The sequence below is a fragment of the Phyllobates terribilis genome, unplaced genomic scaffold, assembly GCF_046119375.1.
Source record: "Phyllobates terribilis strain yellow unplaced genomic scaffold, ASM4611937v1 Scaffold_4__5_contigs__length_816908805, whole genome shotgun sequence".
NCBI classification, from domain to species: Eukaryota; Metazoa; Chordata; class Amphibia; order Anura; family Dendrobatidae; genus Phyllobates; species Phyllobates terribilis.
In genome coordinates this window covers 150,043,329-150,062,433 of record NW_027362764.1, presented here as the reverse complement: position 1 = coordinate 150,062,433, position 19,105 = coordinate 150,043,329, and the positions used below count along the sequence as shown (strand labels likewise).

At 45.2% G+C, this 19,105-nt stretch overlaps 1 protein-coding gene across 4 annotated transcripts in view; it reads right to left on the bottom strand.

The window, feature by feature from the left end:
* MACC1 (MET transcriptional regulator MACC1) overlaps nt 1-19,105 on the bottom strand; it is a 187,514-nt gene that overhangs the window by 73,239 nt on the left and 95,170 nt on the right. For 2 of the 4 annotated variants that reach the window (XM_073677836.1, XM_073677838.1), the window contains one exon: nt 12,907-15,081. The exons of 1 other annotated variant lie outside the window; for it this stretch is intronic. In XM_073677836.1, coding sequence (XP_073533937.1) covers nt 14,872-15,081 — 210 coding nt within the window. In that variant the 3' untranslated portion in view covers nt 12,907-14,871. Of the gene's footprint in view, nt 1-12,906; nt 15,082-19,105 lie in introns of those variants that run through there. One more of the 4 variants, XR_012320054.1, reaches the window with a different exon arrangement.

Below are 19,105 nucleotides of genomic sequence, written 5' to 3'. Positions count from 1 at the left end.
CAGGTTCCCTGTTACATCGTAGGGATTCAGCTGAGTTCTATCGTAGGGACAGATTTCCTCTCTTTCCTTAGCTCTGGTAGCAGAACATAACAGCAAGCGCAAATACGCAGCTACACTACTAAATTCCCACATTTCGCGACTGCTTGCGCTAGAAATGTTGAATTTAAGCTCGTGGAGAAGGAAGCATTCCGCAACCTGATGGTGGCGGCCGTTCCTCAGTACTCGGTACCCAGCAGCCACTGTTTCTCCCGGTGTGCCGTCCCCGCATTACACAAGTACGTGTCCCAAAACATTGTCCGTGCCCTCAACAACGCAGTTAGCGGGAAAGTCCACCTGACCATGGACACGTGGACAAGTGCTTGTGGGCAGGGACGGTACATCTTGCTGATGGCACACTAGGTTAACATAGTGGAAGCCGGGACCCAGTCGGACCTTGGGACGGAACACGTCCTCCCGACGCCAAGGATTGCAGGCCCTAGGTCAATCAGGGTTGCCCCCACAGTTTACAGCTACTGCACCTCATCCTCCTCAGCCTCCTCCTCCTCCTCCTCTTCAGCCTCTATCTCCGAAATGACCATATCAGTCATAAGCTGGAAGCACTGCAGCACTGCCTCGGCCAAGCGGCAACAGGCTGTGCTGAAGCTAATATGCTGAGGTGACAAACTGCACAATGCTGAAGAGTTGTGGACAGCTCTGAAAGAGCAGGCAGATCTGTGGCTCACACCGCTGAACCTACAGCCAGGCATGGTCGTGTGTGACAATGGCCGGAACCTGGTGGCGGCTCTGAGGTGAGGCAAACTCACACACGTAACATGCCTGGCCCATGTGCTTAACCTCGTGGTTCTGTGGTTTCTAAAATCCTACCCGGAGCTACCGGATCTGATTGTTAAAGTACGCCACCTATGTGCCCATTTTAGAAAGTCAGCTACAGCTTCCGCCGCCCTTGCCGTGCTTCAGCAGCGTTTGCAGCTTCCGGCTCACAGACTGGTATGTGATGTCCCCACGCTTTGGAACTCTACACTGCAGATGTTGGGAAGGATTTGTGAGCAGAAGAGGGCAGTTGTTGAGTACCAGCATCAACAAGGCCGTCGGTATTCAGTTCAGACTCCACACATAAGAGCTCAAGAGTGGACATCGATGTCAGACACATGTACCATCCTCCAAAACTTTGAGGACTCCACCAAGATGATGAGCAGTGATGACGCCATAATTAGCTTCTCCATCCTGCTTCTCTGTTTACTGAAACGCTCTCTGCTCACAATCAAAGAGGATGCATTGCAGGCGGAGCACGATGAGATGGAGCAAGGAACCATACAGGGTGATTACACACAGCCCAGCCTCATCTCATCCCAACGTGGATTGGGTGACAATGAGGAAGAGGAGGAGGAGGAAGAACAGGAGCTAGATTCATGCGCTATAAAAGGTACTACCTGCACAACTCTCATACCGTCTGTTCAGCATGGATGGCCAGAGGACGGAGAGGAGGAGGAGGGCATGGTTAGTCATCCTCTTGGTGAAGACACGGAAGTCTTGCCTGTTAGCAGTCTGGCACGCATGGCTGAGTTTATGTTATGCTGCCTTTCCCATGACCGTCGCATTCTCAAAATTTTGGGTGACAGTCATTACTGGTTGGTGACGCTTCTAGACCCACGCTACAAGGAGAACTTTATATCTTTTATTACTGAGGCGGACAGGTCTTCAAAAATGGGGCAGTACCAGAAGGCCCTTGTTGCGGAACAATTAAAAAAATTCCCATCTGAAAACGCTGGAGGCAGAGGTCACTGTTCATTGGACAACCAAGGAATACATGCGAGAGAGACACAACTTCAATCCAGCAGAGGCTGGGGAACACTGTCAAAGTCCTGGTAGAATTTTCTCAGCACTTCCCATCGCACAGTCCCTGAGACGCAAGGTACTCTCACATACGTGGAATGAACTGTCTCTCTATGCCTTGGAGGTCATGGCCTGCCCTACCGCTAGCATTTTATCAAAGCTGGTTTTTAGTGCCGCTGGTGGAATTATAACTGATAAGCGCATCCGACTGTAAATTGAAAATGCTGACAGGCTGACTTTTATAAAAATAAACAAGGGATTGATTGGGCCAGACTTCTCAACACCAACGAATAAGAGCAGCGTAACATAAACTCAAATCCAGTATCTTTTATTGGGAGGTGTATTCCCATGCACCTCTTCACACCCACACATTTGTATACGCTTCCTGATTTTGGCTATTTACTCTTGTCCTCCTCCTTCTCCTCATCCTCATCCTCCACCACCATATCACCAGGGTGACCGTGGACCGTGATGCAAGACCCACATCATTTTTTTAAAGGGTGTTTATGATGCCCGTAAAAAAAATTTTTTAGACAGTATCTTCATGTATACCCTCCAGGAGTAAATGTTTGTCAGCCCATACACTTAGTGCATGGGTATTACAAGTATAGGAGACCCGCTCGTTTCTAATGGGAACATTTTTTTATGAGGCCCTCCTCCACGTCTCTTCCAAGGGTTATTGGAGTGCCTCCCAATTTTTGGCAGCCCTTGCATTCACTGCATAGGCCAACACTATGGGAGACCCTCTCCTTTCTAATGGGAATGTGTTGTTACTGTGGCCCTTCTCTATGTGTCTTTAAATTCTTAGTGGGATTTTTCCTAAATTTGGTCAGCCGTTGGACTGCATACCCTATAACTGTATAGCACACCCGCTTCTTTGTAATGGAAACATATCATTACTGTGGCCCTGCTTTATGTGTCTTTAACTTCTTAGTGGGGTTTTTCCCAAATTTTGGTCAGCCCTTGCAGTCACAGCATGGGCATTACCACTATAGAAGACCCGCTCCTTTATAATGGGAACATTTTTTTTACTGAGACCCTCCTCTATGTCTTTTCAAAGGGGTATTGGGTTGCGTCCGAATTTTTTGTCAGCCCTTGCAGTCACTGTATACGCAATAACAGTATAGGAGACACACTTGTTAATAATGGAACAAAAAAGCATAGCCGGCTGATGGCTCTCTAACAATAGCAAGGGCCGACTGCTGGCCTTTTAAGAATAGTAAGGGCAGCCTGATGGCCCTATAAAAATAGGCTTTGTGACTTTCAGAGTCCCTCCATCATAAATGAAGCAGGATGTGTCTGATGATGTGTCACACACCACATGGCCAGATAAGGTTGTAAAATGTTAAAATTACATTTCCCGGTGAATGCATTTGTCTTAAAAAATAACTTAAAAAAACAAACAGTAGGATCTTTCTTTAGTATAAAAAACAGAGTCACCAATGTAACCTTAATGTAATCACATTGTTCTCCTCCTGCACTTCCTCCTCCATCTCCGAAATGACCACATCAGTCATAAGCTGAAAGCACTGCCTTGGCCAAGCAGCAACAGGCTGTGCTGAAGATAACATGCTTAATGCTTAGGTGACAAACCGCCCAGCACTGCAGCGTTGTTGAAAGCTGTAACACAGCAGCTTGATCTGTGGCTCTCACTGCTGAACATACAGCCAGGCATGGTCGTGTGTGACAATGGTCGGAATTTGGTGAAGGAGAAATGACAGCCGAAGTAGATACGGTTTCCCTCTATGCCAGTCCTTTCACCAAGCTAAATAATATGGCTGTGGTGAAATACAACTCCCACTGAGAAGCTGTTCCAGATTGAAAAACATTGTGCCCACCAGAGGATTTGATTCTGAGGGCTCACCTTTCTCCCCTGCTCAAGAGCCCCATAGCAGCTGCAATGTTAGCGCTATCATGAACTCTCCTGATGTAGAAGCCAGGGCACTCCAGAGGATTGTCTGGTGGGACTGTCCAACCCTTTCGAGAAGCAGTCCTGGCTAAGAAAAGTGTGTGGGAAGATTCCCGGACACTCTATGGCTTTTTTACTGAGGTGGAAACCCACTCAAACACGGGGAGAACATGCGAAATCCTTGCAGATGTTGTCCTTGCTGGGATTTGAACCCAGGATCCCAGCGCATCAAAAAAGCTTCAGTGCTAACCACTGATTCAATGTGCTTCCGTTCACCCTCTGATATTTAACAGGCTGGAGAAACTTGCACCTACTGCCACTTTATCTTCCGCTTCTTTGAGAGAAACTAATACATTTGGGCAGCCACTCAGTCTACCAAATAAAATTCCTGAGAAGGAAATTGGGGATGGCTTCGCTACTGGTACTGGGGGCAGTGCTAATGCCATGGTGTCGTACCATAGTTTACTGGAAATATTCCAGGCTGGTAGGAGGCAAGCAGATTCCCACAGAAAAGTACCAGCAGTAATGTTCAGGGACCCGCGCTTGTAGAAGGTGGAGACAACACCGACAGAAATAGTGGTTGCTGGGGACAGAGTATCGACACGAGGCATGAGGCATGAGGTTGTGAAAAGTTTCCAGCTCCATGAGCCTAAAAGGCCACATTTCAAGTGCAAGCAGCTGCCCAGAAATCTGACAGCTTAGTATTGCGGCCTGTGGGTAAGTGGGTGGGTGGCTGGCTGCATACTTGCGCTTGCATTCCAAGTAACAGAAAACTAAGCAGATGGTGGCCTCAATCTTCATCATGGCCTCACCTTAGCACTATGAGCTCTCCTGAAGGAGAAGCCAGGGCCCACCGGAGGAGTCTCCGGTTTTCTGGTGGGCCCGTCCAACCCTGCCGAGAAGCAGCTCTGGCTAAGAAAAGTGTGGGGGAAGGTTCCCGGACACTCTATGGCTGCTTTTTTAATGTGGATCAGACATGCTTATGCATGATATTTCTCAAACCGCATTCCAGATCAGGCCATTGCCCAACTCTGTAGTCATGAAATTAAATGCGCAAAGAAAGATGTTTATGTGTCAAAGCACCACCGACAAGTGAGAGTTGATGTTGGACGGGCTGCCATTGCTTCTGGAACAAGCTGCATCAGATGACTTCCTGGGAGAAATGACACCCAGAGCAGATACGGTTTCCCTCTATGCCAGTCCTTTCACCGAGCTAAATACAACCCTCATCAAAAAAAGCTGTGGACTGGCTCCGTACCGTCCCTGGCCACATTCTCCTGTCCATGTGCTTGTGGTTAGGTGGTCCTTCCCAGTAAGTGCACTGGGGATGGCATGGGTAATGTTGTTGGAACCGTGCTTGTGGAAGGCGTAGACGATCCCGGGAGAAACAGTAGCGGCTGGGGACCGAGTATGGACACCCGGCTGCCGCTGGAATGAGGTTGTGAAAAGCTTCCGCCTACACGAGCCTGAAAGGCCACATTTCTAGTGAAAGCAGCTTTAGAGGACTTCCTGGGGGAAATGACAGCTGGAGTAGATATGGTTTCCCAAGTCCTTTCACCAAGCTAAACAATATGGCTGTGGTGAAATACAACTCTGCAAAAAAAGCTGTGGACTGGCTCCGTACCGTCCCTGGCCACATTCACTTGACCATGTGTTTTCTGGGTAGGCGGTCCCTCCCAGTAAGTGTACTGGGGAGGGCACGGGTAATGTTGTGGGACCCGTGCTTGTGGAAGGCAGAGACGACACCGGGTCAAATAGTGGCGGCTGGGGACGAAGTATGGATACCCGGTCGCCGCTGCCATAAGATTATGGACAGCTTCCACCTCCACGAGCCTAAAAGGCCACATTTCAAGAGCAAGCAGCTGTCAAAAATTTGGCAGTATAGTATTGCAGCCTGTGGGTGGGTGGGTGGCTGGCTGCATACTTGCGCTTGCTTTCCAAGGAATGGGGTAGGGACAACTGAACGCTGCACTGGGACAAGGACGTGAACGGTGATTGTTGCAAGTCTGCAACGACAGGTGCATGGCGGGAGGCATCTTCGCATGCGCCAAGGATCACTTATGATGGGCACACTTTTAAGCAATGACCTGGGGAGTCAGAGATGCTTCCAGAGGTCTTCCCCATGCTGTCCCATTTCTTTTCAGCACTGTATGCATGCGTCTGATGATGTGTCACACACCACATGGCCAAATAAGGTTGTAAAATGTTAAAATGGCATTTCCTAGTGAATGCATTTGTCTTGGTTGAAAGCAATGCAAAAGTGCAAAAACACATCAAAAACGCTACATGTGAACATAGCCCAAGGTGTGGAGGAGTATTTTTGTTTTGCTTATTTATTTTGCCTTATATACAAGTCATTATCCTGGAAAGGATGTTCCTTAACATATTTCCCAGGAAAATCTATTTTGGATTCATTTTTGCATGTTTTATCACGAGTCTGTTAAAGTGGCGTAATACCTCTGACAACGTTGTTGACAGCAGTTACCTGGGAGTCAGAGATGCTTCCAGGGGTCTTCCCCATGCTGTTCCCATGTCAGTTTAGCACTGTTCCCGTCGATTTGGGCAATTTTTAGGCCCTCTGCAGACCGCCGGGCAGAGCCGCTTGAAAAATGCTCGAGTTTCCCATGGACTTACATTGGGCTCATTGCTCAGGTAGAGCACCCGAGTATTCCAACTTGCTCAACCTGAGCATTGAGCACCCGAGCATTTTAGTGCTCGCCCATCACTAGTAAATATATATATTTTTTATTTCCAGGCTACCGTGGGCCCATCTTTAAAATAAAAAAAAAGCGGTGGACAACTCCTTTAATGTAAGAATATATTGACCCAAATGTCCCATTTCCGTCTGCGTGTGGACTTTCATATACTTCTTTGATACACTTTGAATCATATTCTTTGTTCACATTGATTATACAATCATTTTCACTGTCTAATATTTGGGCCTTCATAATGAAAGAATTTCATATATCTATTTTCCAATTTCCCATTATTAACATCAAAGACAACATTTCCAGATTATCCTTTACAAATGTCAGATGTAACCGTGGCGCACAATACACGATAATAACAACCTTTATTTCCAATATAAACATTTGTAATTCAGGTATTTTTAGATCCCTGTACATTCACATAAAACACATGAAAGAGCAGATCTGCTAGTCAAAGACATGCTAGCACAGGCCAGCCTCACCCCAAGGGATTTGCAAGTATGTAACAAGAACTTGGGTGTGTCTCCGACACCCATCTCCAGCATTTATACTGCGCTTCCTGGAGCTGTCAGGTTTGTTTGTTAACGAGGGATGAGAACAGTTTTATAGTCCCTAAACATGAACTTATAAAACTGTTTACATGCAAATTTTATATATATAGTGACTTATAATAGCTGGTCTTAAAACCGGTGCACACGAAATATATGAAAGCACACATTAGGACTCATGTACAGTAATAGGCTATTCCTTAAGTAAAAAAAATACATTAATTACACATTTGTCAACAGTAAAATGACCATTAATTGGGGAAAGGAATGATCTGACCTTTATCACAAAGCATTGATCTGGTAAAGGGAATAATAAATAGGTTATTAATTACATACAGGAAATTCTAATATGTAGTATATATTCCTGATGATCATTTTTTCAGTTTTTCATAGATTGAAATCTTTAATTTACATTTGCAAAATACAATCAAATCCCTAAAAGAGAATCTGTCAGTAGGATCTACCCTCCCTAGCCTTCGATATGGGCATGTAGACCATAGGAAGCCGAATAAAGCGATAATTTGATATCTGTGATCTGATGTCTTATATCCCCGAGAAATCCACATTTTTCTTATATGTAAATGATCTGTTTACCCCTTTACGACCTATGACTTATCTATACAGCAGCATTTAACATGCACACACCAGAAGCGAGTCCCTAATTCTGCCCATATGCGCTCTCGGGGAGCTAATGGGCTGGCATGACAACTGCTGACATCTGGCTGAAGCGCTGAGCACAAGCGAGCAGACGATTCCAGCTTCAAGTTTCCTAAGGGGACTATTGAAGCAAGTAAAAAGTAGAAAAAAAATTAATTAAAAAAAATATTAAAGTTCAAATCACCCTCCTTTTGCCCCATTCAAAATAAAACAATATATTTTTTTCAAAAATACACTTATTTGGTATGGCCACATTCAGAATAATAAATAACATTTCCCACATGTCTACTTTACATCAACACAATTTTAGAAGCATTTTTTTTTTTTATTAGGGAGCTATAAGGGTTAAAAGTTGACCAGCGATTTCTCATTTTTACAACAAAATTTGTAAAACTATTATTTTAGGGACCACATCACATTTGAAGTGACTTTGAGGGGCCTTTATGACAGAAAATACCCAAAAGTGATACCATTATAAAAACTGCACCCCTCAAGGTGCTCAAAACCACATTCAAGAAGTTTTTTAACCTTTCAGGTGCTTAACAGGAATTTTTGGAATGGGGAAGAAAAAAATGAACATTTAACTTTTTTCACAAAAAAGTTACTTTAGACCCAATCTTTTTTATTTTTGCAGGGGTAACAGGAAAAAATGGACCCCAAAATTTGTTATGCGATTTCCCCTGAGCACGCAGATACCCCATACTTGGGGGAAAAAACACTGTTTGGGCGCACGGCAGGGCTCAGAAGTGAAAGAGCGCCATATGACTTTTTGAATGTAAAATTTGCTGAATAATTAGCGGACGCCATTTTGCGTTTGGAGAGCCCCTAATGTGCCTAAACAGTGGAAACCCCACATAAATGACACCATTTTGGAAACTAGACCCCTCAGGGAACTTATCTAGATGTGTGGTGAGCACCCTTAACCCCCAGGTGCTTCACAGAAGTTTATAACATGGAGCAGTTAAAATAAAAAAATCAAACTTTTTCCACAAAATGATCTTTTAGCCTCAAATTTTTTATTTTCACAATGGTAAGAGGAGAAAATGGAACCTTAAAACTGTTGTGCAATTTTTTCCTGAGTACACCAATACCCTATATGTGGGGAAAATACACTGTTTGGGCACACGTCAGGGTTCAGAAGGGAAGCATCACTGTGTGACTTTTTGAATGCAAAATTGTCTGGAATCAAAATCGGACGCCATGTCGCATTTCGGGAGCCCCTAACGTGCCTAAATAGTGGAAACCCCCCATAATTGACTCCATTTTGGAAACTAGACCCCTCAAGGATTTTATCAAGAGGTATAGTGTACATTTTGAACCCAGAGGTACGACAGAATTTGGCCATCATATTGAACAAGCTGTCATTAGTGATGAGCGAGTATGTTTTGGTAACCATTTCGCCGAGTATGCTCAGGTGAGCACCGAGTATTTACAGCTGCTAGGTGTTATGTTTGAATCACTCCCTTGTGCATGATCTGCAGCTGTTTGACAGCTTTAATACATGAGAAAAATGTGTAAGAAATAGACATTCCTCACATGTATTAAAGCTGTCAAACAGTCGCAAATCACGTGAGTGATCCAAACATAACACCGAGCAGCTGTAACTACTCGGTGCTCGCCCGAGCATACTCGGCGAAAGGGTTAACAAAACATACTCGCTCATCACTAGCTGTCATTAGTCTTGAGCGCAAGTGCTCGCTACTTGAGCTTGCATCGGGTACTCGGGTATGCACCATGTATCACGGGTGCTCGAGTGACATGTTCGAGTCCCCGCCCCGCATGTTTCACGGTTGTTAGACACCCAAAAAAAACATGTGGTGATCGCTCGTGCATGGCAGGCGATCCCAGGTTTTTTTTGCCGCGAAGCGTATGGGGCAGAGACTCGAGCATGTCACTCGAACACCTGCGATACTCAGTGCATACCCGAGCACCCGATCCAAACTCAAGTAGTGAGGACTTGCGCTCAACACTGGTCGCCATATCATCATCATTTTTTTTCTTTACTTTTGAAAAAAATCCCAACCCTAGCTCAACCCTAACCCTAGCTCAACCCTAACCCCAACCCTAATACAACCCCAACTCTAACCCTAGCCAAACCATAACCCTAGACCAATCCTAACCCCAACCCTAATACAACCCTAACCATAGCACAACCCTAACCCTAGAGTATATATTTTTACGCAGTTCCTCGTGTGGTATAAGTGATTAGACGACTTTATTCTTCGGGTCGGTGCAATTACAGCAATACCAGATTCATATCAGGTTTTTATGATTGACAGCTGTCACACACTAAAAGACGCTTTTTTTTGCAAAGACTAGTTTTTGCATCACCATATTTTGAGAGCTATAATTTTTCCATATTTTGGCCGACAGAGTCATGTTACAGCTTGTTTTTTGCCCGACAAGTTGATGTTTTTATTGGTACCATTTTCGGGCATGTGACATTTTTTGATCGCTTTCTATTCCGATTTTTGGGAGGCAGAATAAACAAAAACCAGCAATTCCGGAATTGTTTTTTTTTTTTTATGCCACTCTGCATGTGGTAAAATTAGTAGGCAGCTTTATTCTTCGGATCAGTACGTTTACAGCAGTACTGCATTTATATAGTTTTTTATATTTTGCCGCTTTTACACAATAAAAACTATTTTCTAGAAAAAATAATTTTCTTGTATCGCTTTTTTCTGAGAGCTATAACTTTTTCATTTTTCGGATGTGTGTGGCATCTTGTTTTTTGCAGGACAAGATGACGTTTTCAGAAGTATCATTTTTATTTACATTAATCTTTTTGATCGCGTGTTATTCCATTTTTTGTTTGGCGGTATGATGATAAAGCATTGTTTTTTGCTTTGTTTTTTATTTTATTTTTTTACCGTATTCACTAAAGGGATTAACTAGTGGGACAGTTTTATAGGTCAGGTCGTTCCAGACGCAGCAATACCAAATATGTGCACTTTTATTGGTTTATTTTATTTTTTTTTTCATAATAAATAAATATTATGGGTACAATATATTTTTATTTTTTGGAGATTATTTTTTTCATTTATTTCTTTATATTTTTACACTTTTTTTTTTTTTTACTTTACTACACTTTTTTTTTTCTTTTACACATTGTCCCACTATGGAACTTTCACGTTTTGCAGCCTAATCGGCTATATAGCATAGAGAGAAGCAGCTCCCTATGCAATTCAGCCTGTCAGCGCTGCACACAGGGGAGATATTACTTTGGTCATGCACTGCGCATGACCAAAGTAACGTCCTGCCTCCTGGTGACCCGGATGTTGTCATGACGACATCGAGTCATCATGACAACATCCGGGAGCCGCCGCAGACAACGCTGGAGGCCGGAGAGGAGGTGAGTATCGGCGCTTATCTCCCTCCTTGCCCCCTCAATGCTGCGATCGACTTCGATCGTAGCATTGCGGGTGTTAACCCTAGAACGCATGACCATAAAAATCTACACTTTCACATACCTGGGGCCTTTTAGGCCCGTGTGCAAATAATAAATAAATGACCAACTGGAAATGACAAACAACTATATACCTGAGGAATACCTAGAGTTTCAAAATTCTAACTAAAGAAATCTTGCAGAAAATAGAAAACAATTAACAGGGCGGGCCTGCGAGGCCCCAGGTATGCGTTCTAGGGTTAATGTGCAGGGAGCGGTGCGGCTCCCTGCACATTGCACCTGGTGTCAGCTGTGACAATCACAGGTCCCAGGGCACAGCTACGTACTATTACTGACGTTGTCAGAAAGGGGTTAACAGCTAATTTTCACATAAGTGAAATGTGGATTTTTCTGGATTAAAGTAATGGATTGAAGGTATCAATGTTTCATTTTATTCAATTATCTATGACCTACTAACCCATACAGATGCTTAGGAGGGACGATCCTACTGACAAATTCCCTGTAATCTGTTCTCCAATAGTCCACAAAACCTGCTAAAACATACCGGTATCCAGCACAGAACAGTAATATGTAAAATTACACATTACCTGAAGACTGAGATCAAATGAGAAAACGCAACTGATTAAAGGGGTTGTGCGGTACTTTAGATTACCCCCCTATGTATCCCCCCCAGGTCCCTAAGACTTTTTGTAAATACCTTCTGCTGTTGATAATGCCTGTGAGCGGCGCTATCAGTGGCCACCCACAGGCATCACGTGACCCCCGGCTGCAGCCAGCTCTGACATCTGCTGATGTCACGACAAGTGCTGGCAGCAGCCGGGGGTCATGATCTTTATGGTTTCAGGTGGATGCCAGGTTGTGGGCGGGGTTACCCCCCGCGTCACACCCAGCATCCACCGCGTGCTCTGCCTCATTCATTGGGAAAGCGCGCGGTGGATGCCGGGTGTGACATGGGGGGGTAACCACGCCCACAACCCAGCAGCCACCGCGGGGACCCCAGCGCTGAGTCACGCCTCGCTTGTCGTGATGTCGGCTTGGGGTCACGTGATGCCTGTGAGCGGCCACCGATAGCGCCGCTCACAGGCATTATCAACAGCAGAAGGTATTTACAAAAAGTCTTAGGGACCTGGGGGTCTTCTCCGCCCGACATCTCCATCTGCCTCCAGTCTTTGCATGACACATCACTGCTTTTTTCGGTAACCTGACTCCTCTGTTTAAAAAGGAGATTTCAAACCACTTCCCGGTTTTCACTTCCTGGTTTTTCAACGAGACACACACAATCAATTGTGTGTGTCTCGTTGTAGCTGGTTTCTCTGTTTAAATCATGTCTGTATCACAGCATTCATACCATAACTAAAGACAGTTCTATGTCTGAAACGCGTCAGTTTTTGCCTTGATGCAATAATTTTAATGTACATGAAACCTTTTAGGCTATGCTAATAAATTGGTTACGTTTTATATCCAAACGGGTGGGTACCTTCATTTGCTTTGTCATGAGCAGTAGATCCCCCTTTAAGATATCTACATGCCATAATCAGTATTGAAGTGGCCAGATCAGGATGGATGGATGGACAGATAGATAGATGGATGGATATATGGATAGACAGACAGTGTCACGGGTGTTTCAGGTGTGACAGACAGTCGCTCTGAGGCCGGCTGTAGAAGGTCACTGCGCTTGGCATTGCAGAAGCCTTCTTGAGTCCCTCATCTCTGTAGCATAGTTATATCCTTCTTTTAGGACCCAGCAGTGACCTCCTTCTGCTGCTGACTGACACACCCTTTCTTCATTTCTAGGAACTTTTAACTAAACTCATGAAAAGTAATAATGATTGGAAACATTATACATTGTATTTTGAAATTAATTTAATATCTTAAACTGTATGTAACATTGAAACAAAGTATTTTCCATTGTTTAATCCATGTATGATCAATAATATACACCAAAGAGTCTTTTATCTATTCATACACACAATATTGACCAGGCAGTAACCAGTGGTATAGGCAGCAGATACAACACATTTCTACTAGTAGACATTAACAAATAAGATAAATACATAAAATATAAACCATAGCACTGAACAGTAGGCTCGAAAATATTTAGTTAGCTTAGATATAAGATTCAGCTAATCTCTGTGAAGTCTCACATACTACATCAGGCAATTCATTTTCATACTTTATAGTTTTACTCATTGTGACAAGACAATAATGCTTTGTTCCTTTTCCATCGCTGTATTTTGTTTTATGAAATAAGGGTAAAAAAAAGACACAAAAATATGAAGTTAACTACACCTGTACTGCTGTATATACTGTAACGGAAAGGCTTATACCTACTATGGAGTCTTTAATGGAAGCTCCTACTAAGTTCAATACTAGCTGTATAAATTCATATTCAGGTAGCTCCCTCTAGTGGTTGCTGCATGCAGTCAGATATTTATAATTTAAAGGGAATCTGTCACCAGGTTTTTGCTACCCCATCTGGTCTGATAGCAGCATGATATATGTGCAGAGACCTTAATTCCAGCAATATATCTCTTATTGGGCTGTTTGCTGCAGTTTTGATTGGCACTGAAACAGCACTGCAATATAATATTTGGAAGAGAAAGAAGCAAAATAAGATAATAAAGAAAGTTAAAAGAAAATCATAACTTTGCAACAACTGTGAGGATAATTAAAATAAAAAGTTTAGTTACTCTTTACAGCTTTCCTATTCACCTATTTCTAATATTGCCCCTTAAAGGGAATCTATCAACAGGTTTTTGCTATGTAATCTGAGGACAGCATAAGGTAGAGGCTGAGACACAGATTTCAGTAATGTGTCACACAGGCTGTGTGCTGCTGTTTCCATACAATGAATGTTTTGTCACCAGGAGATTATCACTGCCAGACTAACTCCCTCTTGTCAAGTGGTCCAACCACACCCCTCCTCTGATAAGCAGCTCACTGTCAATAGGCAATGTACACAGAGAGCCTGGTGTGGGCGGCGTTAGCTTTCTCAGCTCAGCTACATGTTACATCTAAAAACTCTGATTGTATCACAACTGCTGCACCCAGTAGCCTAAGTGATACATCTTTGGAATCAGGGTCTCTTTTCCTAAATTATACTGCTCTCAGATGAGGAAGCAAAAATCTAGTAATAGATTCCCTTTAAAAGACAAATGAATACATGTGTTACAAGTCTACAAAGCTATGTTAATAGAAAAAACGAGTCAAGTAGTGGTATAAAATGCAGAAATCACATGCCTCAACAGATCCCTATGGATGGTATCATCATAACAATACTAATACAATAATTTACACATGATACATTCCAGAATAAATATTCAGTAAAAATAATATAATTTAAAGAATATTATCACATCATCAGAAAGATTTGGATATTAAAGATGGTACTTTCAAAACAGTAGTCACAGAGTTAACAATATATAGAAAATATATAAAAGATAGTACATCCCAGCATTGTACAAATATGCTTGTAGGGAAACTAAATGTAAAAATTCAGAAAAAATGAAAGATGTTGATAGCTTGTGTACGATATGTCTGAGCACTTTATATCCATCGGCAATACATTGTGGCATACCCGTCATCTAGTAATTTTAGAACACTGTTTGGGTTGCTATGGCACCTATCTGCAGGAACCTAATGATACTGATATAATAAATGCACCATAAATTCCTCTAGAACACGCCAAGGAAGGTCTTCACAACGGCATCAGGGTCTAATCCCCACAACTTAAAATGCACAGTACAGATAAAGAGCAAAATGTCTGCTTGTTTTCACTGTAGATATGGAACAATTTCATGATCTTTACAATTAATCTTCAGGTTTAGAAAAAGAAGTGGCCCTAAAGACCTCCAGGCAATTGACAAAGATGAGAGTCCCAGTCAGCTCCCTCCATTGTCTCGTCACCGGATATTTCATTCTGTCCAATGAACAGTGTAAGTCTTGTAGAACGTCCCTGTAACTGTCCCCGTAATGAGCAGCCCAAGTATACAGGAAGTCAAAAGCAGGTTTCCACATCATCTGCGAGAGAGAAGTCAAGGGTTAAATCAGAATGGAGCAATCATCTGCGAGAGAGTAGTCAAGGGTTAAATCAGAATGGAGCAATTAGATAGTGGAAGCCAGGAAACCCCAGGAGGATCATGGACAAGTGTCCTCTCCTCGGCTTAGGCAAAAGCACGTGTAATTCGGAGTCTGAACACCTAAATATCTGTAAGGCTATGTTCACACATTGTATCTTTGCTTTTTTTATTTTTCTTCCTTTTTAAACACAAAATGCTGCTTTTTACCTTACTAGCAAAAGCTATGAGAATTCAGAAATGTCATGCACACACTTGATTTTTTTTCTGACTGAATTGGAAAATTGCGGCTGCTTTTAAAACTACAGCATGTCAATTAGTTCAGTGATTTTTAACCCATAGAGTGCGAAAAAAAAGCAAAAACTTTGCAATCAGTTTCTGCAGCATTTTTGGGTAAAAAAAGTAAGTACAGCAGGATGTGAAACCCATTTATTTTTGTGATTTTCTTAAGTTTAAACCATAATGTCTTGGTATCCTCATCTGAGCATGTATTACTACAGTTTAATTAAATTAGTGATATGTGTGCAAGTAAACAATGCCCGACCAATGTGTAAATGTAAACAATGCTCTACACCTATGTGTAAAAATAAACAATGCCCACGGCCAACTCAATGCTCTATAATATGTTAGGTGAACTATGACTGACCAATTCAACTTCCCCCACTATTTTTACATTAGCAATTGTGCATTTTTCATGAATGTATATGAACATTTTTGTTCAGAATAGTCACTATGTTTTATAGACATAAAAAACATTTTCCACTAAATAATTTGATTAAATTGCCCTTTTTTCCAAACATATTTTATGGTTTCACATAGGTCTTGTGACTCGCCCCCTGGGCCGCGTGGGGAACCCGGAACCGGGCCTCTGGTGGGATGCTGGGGGTGGTAGTCTCAGTGTGGCGGCGACCCGGTCCGTGGCTCAGGGTGAAAATGGCGTCCGACGGTGGGAAGCGGCTGCGGATGGAGGGAAGACGGCAGAAGATGGCGGGAAACGACCCATGATGGCGTCCGATGGCGGGAAACGATTCCGGACGGCGGGAAACTTCTCCCAGGTAAGTGCAAAAGTCTTTTTTTTGCAGGCACGCAATACCTGTTGGTGCGGGTTGGTCTGAATCCTGCCGACTACGCCAAAGTTGACTCGCCCCCTGGGCCTGTGTTGTGCAGGGGATACCTGGAGCCGGATCGCTGGTGGGATGCTGGGGGTGGTAGTCTCAGTGTGGCGGCGACAAGGTCCGTGGCTCAGGTTGGTCAAACCAGTGGCAGTCTTAGTGTAATAACAAATGTCCGACTACGCCACCCGTGGATTGCGGTCAGTGGGGACCGCCGCTGCGCTGCAGGCCGCTGAGGCTGATGTTGTAAGCGCAGCCAAGTATGGGATAACTCCCCACGGGAGAAGTATTGCCTCAGGGCAGCTAGTGTGGATGATGGGAGTGATGGTGTGAGCGTCCCAGTACTAATGGTGCCGGTGCGGCGATGAAACACAGAGACGTGGGGTTGCAGTTTCCAATGCTTTACTCACAGTTGTTATTCGTGTCAATCCTGCAGGCTATGACTGCCCAAGCCGTGCTGCGTCCACCAGGCAGGGGACTCAACCATCTCCCAGGCAATTCCAGAGCGTGGCACAGGGCTCCCTTCTTTTCCTTTCTCTGGCTGTCCCCACCAGTGACCCACCTTTGTCCAGCTTCCTCGGGCCTTCTATTGGCGAAAGTTATCTCCGGTTTCCCTGACCATATATGGTATGCTTTCCTGGTGGATTTAGTGAGGAGTCACACCAAGATGTGGTCACAACCTCCGGTCTTTGACTGAGCAATTTGTTACCTCCACCAATTTGGGTTCCGGTACCCTGCTCTGCCAACCCGTCACCCGCAATCTCCTGGGTCCTTAGGGTTCCCTCTGTCCTCGTGTCTCTGGGCCTTTCTTGATGTTCTTGTTCCTTTCTTACCTTCCTTTCTGTTCCTTCTTCTCTCTCTCTCTCTCAGGCCCCGGCCTCCTGACAAGGCCTGCCTGGGGAGCAGAGCCCATGCAGCAGCTCTGCTCCTTGTCACTACTCCTCGGACTGCACTCCTCTCTGAACTCACACTGTCCTAAGATGGTGCCCACCTTTTATACCTCCCTCTAGCACCCGAGCCCAGGTGACTAGCAACCAATGGGCTCCTACCTATGCCCAGAGACCCACCCCTATCTGCTCCTACACCACTGGGTTCTCCTTCCCCTCCCCACTCCAGCCAGGGACAGAAGCTGTCGTGCCTGCACTTCTGTGGGAGCACCGTTGAGCTGTCCCTCGGAAATGGGGTGTGTGTGGTGCATGCAGCTAAACGAGTCCTGGTCCACACTCCATCCTTACCCGGGAGTGGAATATCACACCTCTGGTCTGAGGTGCAATACCCCTGTAGCAGCCGAGCCCTCGGGGTGCTACATTCCCCCCTGGTAAATCACAGCACGTCCTCGGGCTGGAAAAGAGCAAAACAATTTAAAACATACAAATTTTTAAAGTGCACTTGCATATAAGACATTAACCAAAAACTCATCCCTTTATGGGAGGTACTCTTTTCTTAGAACTTTACTGGCATAAAACATTATAAAATACCTGGCTAATGCCACCGGAACTCTTTTACCATAAAAAACATTATAAAACTTTTGCAAGTAAAACTTTCTTCATAAACACATTCTTGACTTCTGGCCACTGTGCAACTTGCAACCAGGTAAAGGTGCTTGAGGTAGAGGTGCAGTTTTTGTATAAAACCAGTAGGGGGCGCTTTAGGAAGCGCAACTATTTACTGGATGGCCGCTCTCAGTCCTCGGCCTGTGAGGATAGGGGAATGGCTGCTCACAGTCCTCGGCCTGTCTAGGGATTAGGGGCACACAGGTAACAGTCCACATTAGTCCCAACGGGGACCACACTCCAATCAGTAACAGTTCTCATACCCCGACGGGTAACTATATACAGTTCCATTTACCGTTCATTAGTAACGGTGTCCTCCTGATGCTCCTTCCTGAGGGCAGTCTTCAGACCCATCCGGGTCCTCTTGACTTTCCTCATACTGGTGGTACTGCAGCTTCTCCTCCGTGAGCCGGTGAACGTGGAGGGCGTACTGTCCTTTTGCGCCTGGGGAGTTCAGGTCTTGCGACCGGGCCTGGAGAGGGCCGCCGTTGATGACGCCCGGGATCAGAGGGTGCGACTTTGGGCCTGGGCGCGGGCTGGTGGTGGCAGCGCCCAGGGCTGGAGGGCTCGGCAGCAGAGCTTGTTGCGGGGTCTCCAGCAGGTCGGTGTCTGCAGCGCCCGGGATCGGCGGCTCCACCAGGGGGCCCGGGAGCAGGCTGACGCTGGCAGCGTCCGGGACAGGCAGACTCCTCTTACCTGCTCCCGCGACCGCTCCTGCATCACGCGTCTTCTCCTGGCGCTGGTCGGGGCCCGCGACGGCTGGGGCACTGCCAATGCTGGGCAGCTTAGTCTGCTGCCGGTCCGCCATCTTGCCCTCTATTCTTGATGTCCTCCTCCCCCCTGGTTAACCGTGGCCTACCTTCCAGCGATCCTCTTCTGTAGGCCGCGGTTCCGCTGACGATGGTCTGCGTTGAGGACCTTGCATCGCGCTCTGGTGACGTCAGCGTCGCCCCCTCTACTTCCAGGACCTTGCGCAGCGTCAGTGCGTGGGGCGGAGCTTCGGATCTCGCGCGCTTTCGGCGTCCCCGCCCCTCTTCTTCCCGCGCGGCGTCCCGAAGATGGCGTCCGACGGCGGGAAGCGGCTGCGGATGGAGGGAAGACGGCAGAAGATGGCGGGAAATGACCCATGATGGCGTCCGATGGCGGGAAACGATTCCGGACGGCGGGAAACTTCTCCCAGGTAAGTGCAAAAGTCTTTTTTTTCCAGGCACGCAATACCTGTTGGTGGCGGGTTGGTCTGAATCCTGCCGACTACGCCAAAGTTGACTCGCCCCCTGGGCCTGTGTTGTGCAGGGGATACCCG